This window comes from Diuraphis noxia, unplaced genomic scaffold (genome assembly GCF_037042655.1).
Source record: "Diuraphis noxia isolate RWA-SAM2 unplaced genomic scaffold, SU_Dnox_SAM2 contig0007, whole genome shotgun sequence".
Classification (NCBI taxonomy): domain Eukaryota; kingdom Metazoa; phylum Arthropoda; class Insecta; order Hemiptera; family Aphididae; genus Diuraphis; species Diuraphis noxia.
This window is the reverse complement of record NW_028301717.1, coordinates 2034936-2041695: the sequence shown is the minus strand read 5'-3', so window position 1 is coordinate 2041695 and position 6760 is coordinate 2034936. Positions and strand designations below refer to the sequence as shown.

At 28.0% G+C, this 6760-nt stretch overlaps 1 protein-coding gene across 1 annotated transcript; it reads left to right on the top strand.

The window, feature by feature from the left end:
* Nucleotides 1-822: 822 nt before the first annotated feature.
* Nucleotides 823-5682, top strand: LOC107164739 (spliceosome-associated protein CWC27 homolog). The gene is made up of 9 exons (XM_015512672.2): nucleotides 823-1694; nucleotides 3532-3741; nucleotides 3800-4000; nucleotides 4067-4206; nucleotides 4310-4507; nucleotides 4576-4722; nucleotides 4907-5094; nucleotides 5164-5293; nucleotides 5434-5682. The coding sequence occupies exons 1-9, from the start codon at nucleotides 1653-1655 to the stop codon at nucleotides 5606-5608; spliced, it is 1431 nt and encodes a 476-aa protein (XP_015368158.2). The 5' UTR covers nucleotides 823-1652; the 3' UTR covers nucleotides 5609-5682.
* Nucleotides 5683-6760: the final 1078 nt, after the last annotated feature.

Genomic DNA, 6760 nt, shown 5'->3' with positions numbered 1-6760 from the left:
ATATTTATACTATAAATCAAGCAAATAAAAAACAGTGCCGAACTAAAAAAAAGTTGTCAAAATTAGTTAAATCATGATTAAAAAGGTAATAAGTAGCTAGTACCTAAATGTAAAAAGTGTATAAATTAATTAGTTCATAAATAAATATATTGGTTGTTTTATATAGCTTGATAATTATAATAAAATAATAAAATCTATATAACTTACATTATAATTTATAATATATTATTACTGTTATACTTGTACAGCTTGAAAGCAGACTTCAATAAAATCTTAAATGTTTGGAAAATAATATAAAATTTTAAAATTAAATTAGTAAAAAGAATAATTCTTTTGTAATCATTATTTATGACACAAAACTGAAAATAGAAAATTTAAAATTCAGCAGGCAACCGGCAGCGATACGGTAGTTAACTTTTATCTCACATGGAGCGCTTACTGTAATTTCCAGCACCACAATGAACTCAATTTGGTTCTCACCTTATCATATGCCGATGGGCAACCTGTATATCTTAAATCGTGGCATACGCATTTCTTTCGTGTACCGTGAAATTTTGAAGGTGGTGGGGATGATGTTGGACACAATTCGGTATACGCATAACCGTATGTATAACGCATAACCGCATAACAATATGTTGTAGTAAAGCCATAGCCCGTAAGCCGTTTAGTCAAAAACGTAAACAAACAACAAACCGTTTATCTCAAAAAAAAAATCGTTCATAACAACACTTCTAAACCACCAGGTAATCATTTACAACTTCAACACTAAACCACCAGAGATCGACCACCAAGCAGGTGGGGATTGCAGAGTGTCGCTTCTATATTGTTCTGTGGCATAACTAATCTATTAACTACATCGTCTACAATTCTACATCCATACTTAATGCATACTGCATACTGCATAGTATATGATCTAAGGTCGGGTCTCTATACACAGCGTTTATTTTTTATTTTCCTATATCCATTAATTCCATTATCCATAGACATAATATGAAACAAAATATTAACAAACATATAAATTAATTAATTTTTATATAATCTGTGCCTTATCTTGAAGTGAGATAAAATATAAAATATTAAATTCACTCCTTGTGTAATCTATACAAAATAATATTCACTCAGCCAAAGGATTGATGTTATTAAATAAAATAAATGTAATGATATCCACAGTGACACAGTGTTGTTTAAGAAATAACAATAAGATTGAAATTTTTAAGGAAACCTTTAAAATTACCTTAATGTAAATAATTCTCTTCCTAATTCCAAGTTGGCAAGTTCTATCCATACGGATCTATAATAGTATTACTATAGTATTATTTTTCATAGTTCATTTTATATAATAATAATAGATATTGGAATAAAATAATTCATATTCTTCTGATGCTTTTTGTTTATTGTTTAACATAAACTTAATTTTTATTAATTTATTATTTAATTGCCTATAGTTGTGTTATTATCAAAAAACATAGACCTGAGATTTTGGTTGATAAAATTTTCAATTAAGTTTGATATGCAAATAATATATGATTTATTAATTTTAATTGAAATGGTTCATTAAATTATATTTATTTTATTTTACTTGTTTATTAATATTACAATCTATACATCTTGCTTAATGGTTAATATCTCAATAATCCTTTGAAGTTTATAAAATGAGTAATATTTATATTCAAGAACCACCTACTTCTGGAAAAGTAAGTGTTGTGTTTTTTTTATGATTTTTTAATTTCTAAATATTATACTATTGTCTAAGGTGTAGATTAATTGCATCTTATTTTAAAGTTATTAAATATTTTGTATTGCTCCTATAAGTCTAATGTCCGGGTAAATTTCTTAAATTTGTTTTCTTATAATATCTCCAAGTGTCTAACTCTTTTAAACTGATTAAAACTAAATTATAAATAATAGCTGAATGTCCCGGCATTGTCCGTGTTCAGTTTTTTTTTTTTTTGTGGCAAAACCTATATAGTTAATACATTAAATGTTGGTTTGAGCCTTGAGTTTATCTCAGTTTTAGTATTTATCAGTAAAGTTCTCAAACAAATCAGTGTTAGTATACTAGTACCTTCTTCTTTCTTCTTTGGAGTTTGTCGGCCATTAAGACCATCTCGTCACACATCCAATTCTCCAGCCTTCTCTATCCAGAGCTCGTGCTTTCCAATCTGGTCCTCCATTCAGTGCTAACACGTCTTTTTTTATCGTGTCTTCCCACCTTAATCAACGTCTCCCTAGTGGTCTTTTACCAACTGGGTTCGTCCATAGTCATCCTTATTATATTATTCTGACCTCGTCTAGCGTGACCGGCCCACTGAAGTCTTCGGTTTCTGATTGTATTTACTATGTTTTCTTTTTTAAATAGGCTTTCCAATTCATTATTTTTTCTTATTATCCACTCACCCGTTTCTCTGTCTTTCGTTGGTCCTAGAATTTTCCTTACAAAAACCATAAGTTTTCTTTCCTCATTCTTTCTTAATGTCCAGGTCTCCGCTCCATAAGTGACAACTGGGCATATTAAGGAGGCTGTATATATCTGTTTCTTAATTTCTAACAACAAGGATCGTGATCCTAATATTTTTGAGGGTCCATAAAAGCACTTATTTCCTGATACAATTCTTGCCCCAACTTCTTTGTCAGTTTCATTTTTTTCTGTTACTACTGAACCTAGGTACTTGATTTGTTTGGCTCTACTGAACTCATACCTACCAACTTTCGTGTGCGGGAATATGGCACTGCTATCTCTTTTTCCCATGACCATGTATTCAGTTTTTATACTAGTACCTACTACCTAGTTTTGTAAAAATAATTTGTCATATATGTGCAACCACAAGTCGCAGATCGAAGTTTTGGTACTCGGTTTATTTTTTAATGTGGTTTAAACTACTTACTCTCTAACTTTTCTGATAACTCAAAAAAAAAATCTAAAGATTCTGTCAAATTCATTTGAGTTGTTTTTGAGTAGGTATATAAGCTACACGCATGCATTTGGTTTTAAGATGTAGTTCTTTATTTGAAACCACTACCACTATAATTTGATGCATGGTTGTATCTGATCTAGGTACTCGAGTGTCCTATGTGAACCATTTATAAACTAAAAAAGTTTCAATTCCACTGTGAATCTTAAAATCCCTGTTTGGACTACCTCTTTAAAATGGGAGTATTGGAATTTATTATTGAACATATAAATTATTAGATAGACCACTATTCCAAATTCCAAATTCATATGTTTTGTTGTTTTTGAGATGTAGTAATGAATGAGTGAGTGGTATTTGGCTTATGATAGATTATAGCATAATTGCATTATGAAATATATAACATAATAATAGATACAATAATGTTTGAAATAATTAAACATAACCAGATTTTAAGAACATATTATATTTGTATTGTTTTATGAATGTTAAATAGAGTCTAAGTATTTTATTTACATAAATAAAGTATAAATTATAAGTATTAAAATATACAAAATACATATTATTAATATAAATATAAAATTTTAGTAATTCTATATTTCTAACTAAATATTTCTTAAAGGTCGTACTCAAAACTTCATTTGGTGATATTGAAATTGAATTATGGTCAAGAGAAGCTCCAAAAGCTTGTAAAAATTTTGTTCAGCTGTGTACTGATGGATATTATGATGGAGTCTTGTTTCATCGTATTGTCAAAGGTTTCATAGCTCAGGGTGGTGATCCAACTGGAACTGGAGCAGGTGGTGAATCAATTTATGGTCATCCATTTAAAGTAATAATTTTATTTAATGAATATTCTTTATCCAATAAAAATTAAGAAAATTTTTTAGGATGAAATACATTCACGTCTTCGGTTTAATCGACGTGGCTTGGTGGCTATGGCAAATGCTGGAAAAGATGATAATGGATCTCAATTTTTTTTCACATTAGGATCTACTCCAGAACTTCAATCTAAACATACAATATTTGGAAAAGTTGCTGGTGATACTATCTTTAATTTAACCAAATTAAATGAAACTCTTGTAGATACGGTATTAAAAAAGTATTTATTACATTGTTGTAAAATATTATATATGTCTTATTAATTTTATTTATAGGAAGATAAACCAGTTTATGATCAAAAAATACTAAAAACTATAGTATTAAATAATCCTTTCCCTGATATTGTACCTAGAGTTGAAAAAAAGAGTGAAAAAACTGAAAAACTTTCAAAAAAAAAAGAAGCCGTTGGTGTCAAGTAAGTTAATATGGTCTTTGAAAAATCTTCTAGATATTATATCATAATATTATATGGCATATATATATTTATTTCCTAGTTAAATTTACATATATATTTTTAGAAATTTTAAACTTTTATCATTTGGTGAAGAAGCTGAAGTGGACGAAGAAGAACTTATTGATGTTGTTAAAGAATTTAGTGGTAGACCAAAATCAACTCATGATGTTCTTAAAGATCCTCAGTTAAGTTCAGAACCTGCAGTTATAGATAATGAACTTACTGATGATATAACTATACCTTCTAGTGATCAGACATCAAAGTAAAAATATTTTATTTTTATTTTTACATCTATTCGTTTATACGTTAAACATACTTTTTTTTATTTAGAATAAGTATAGATGATGTTCGGTCAAAATTGTCATCTAATAGTAAAAATAAAAAAAGTGCAATTAAACCAATTGAAAAACCAAATGAAGAAGATTCTGACGATTATGAACTTGGCAAAGATCTAAAAGATGAAAAAAAAAAAAAAGCGTAATTATAAATTTAGTTTTCTACGCAGTGATAGCATTGATATAAATTGATCTTATTCTAAAATCATACAAACTGTTTTATCTATAAAGTGTATTTAAAAGTATATCATTATGACTAATGATGTTTAATATGAAAATACTAAATATTGTAATATGTATTTAAAATTTGCTTATTTTATTACTAGGGAGGAAATCCGAAAAGAAATAAATCAAATAAAATCACAGCTTTCAAAAAAAAAAAAAGATAAAAAAAAAGACCTAGATATAGAAGATACACCAAGCATACCACTTTTGCCTATTGATCCACTTAAACAACAATATTTAGAAAATATAAAAATGTATTCTTCCAAAAAAAGTGAAATTCCCTTAAAAGGTATTATTTATTGCCTAAAACTTTCATATATATTGTTAAAAATTCCTTATTTAATGATAATTGATTTAGGTTCAAATAGAGAAGAATTTGCTCTTAGTCTTTTAGAGCAGTTTAAAAATAAACTTCATAATGCAGTACGATCAAGTCAAGAAAAACCTGAAAAATCATCTGAAACACTTGAAGAAGATGATGATGATTGGTATATTTTCAAATTGAATAAATATTAAATAATAAAAAATTATTTATTCCTATTTTTTTTTCCAATTTAACTATTAGCTTGCTTGTATATTGTATAATGTGATTAATTTGATAATTCATACTTTATTATTTATAACACAGGAAAAGTCATCCCCTTCAATTTCAGAAGGAAGATGTTGTACTAGCAAAAGATGCAAATAAAAAAGATGATGATTGGTTTGAAATATATGATCCTAGAAGTGCTATCAACAAAAGGAAGCGTGAATCGAATAAATTCAATTCAAAAGCTGACAAAGATAAAAAAACAAAAGTTTAAAACATAAAAATATAAAATGTTATTCATTGTCTTTTATTATTCTAAAGATTAAAAAAATTGACTACCTATTGAAAGTTGAAATATCATTATATAAAGTTAAAATAAACTATGCCAGAGGGCAGAGGTATTCAAACTGTTTCATCTCATGGCTCCTTTGTGTGATCACAATATTAATTGCTCCTAAATTATTATGAAAAAGTTTAAACAATACAGATACAGTATTTAGTTCTAGAAATAAAAATTGAAATTGTAGCATGATGATTATCATTTCCATAATGATTATAAATAATATTTAAATTAATTTTACAAGACCTACTATTAATGTTGGTTTCCGGTGCTTTAACATGACTATCTTCGCCAACTCTCGAGGCCTCTGAGAGCCACGATACACAGTTTGAATATCTTTAATTTATACATTACGATTTAAAATATCAATGGATCATTTTTATGAGGTTTACTAGACTATTGAGTACTTAACTCATCAAAAGTAAATGTTTCAAAAAAAAAAAAAATTATCAGGTAGCTAAACTAAAAAATTGTTCCTTATGATAATGTTATTATTTTGGGTGCTCGTATAATAATAGTTTAAGACCTAACCTATGTAATACCCGCATTCCGCTTGTGTTGTCTCCGTCTTACAAGTGCATAACATGACAAATTTACGCTCAGCAGAACGCGTGTGGATCTGTTAGTTTAAAATTCAGAGTGAATTGACCTCTAATTAAATTTCGAGTAGTGGGACACAAAAGTCCGAATAATAAGTTTTTTGAAACTTTTCAACGGTGTAGTTCTAAATGCCATTAATTCAACATTATCCTTGTAATGCGGCGTTTTTTAATTTTAATTTTCTGGAATTTATAACGTCAATAACACTGAAATGAATTACCCAGGTCCTCTATCCGAAATCTTAATTCCAAAATTAAATCCCTCAATATGTTTTTCAGTTTCCCTAAAAATTAAAAACTAAACCGATGGAGTTGTTTGCCGGATTTGCCCACATCCACATTGATGTAAATCGTATATGGCAGCGCTATCTAACTAGGAAACTAAGCAGCTGTGATGGCCATATTCCACGTACATGATAGATAATATTATAGACTGTATAGAGTAATCAAATATATTAAAATATGTGTAGTGTTAAACTGTGCATTT

Excerpts from the sequence above, each read along its gene's own strand:
- LOC107164739 (XM_015512672.2), top strand. The coding sequence starts at position 1,653 with ATGAGTAATATTTATATTCAAGAACCACCTACTTCTGGAAAA. Across the intron at positions 1,695-3,531 it reads AACCACCTACTTCTGGAAAA|GTCGTACTCAAAACTTCATT; the intron begins GTAAGTGTTGTG and ends TATTTCTTAAAG. Across the intron at positions 4,508-4,575 it reads TCTAGTGATCAGACATCAAA|AATAAGTATAGATGATGTTC; the intron begins GTAAAAATATTT and ends TTTTTTATTTAG.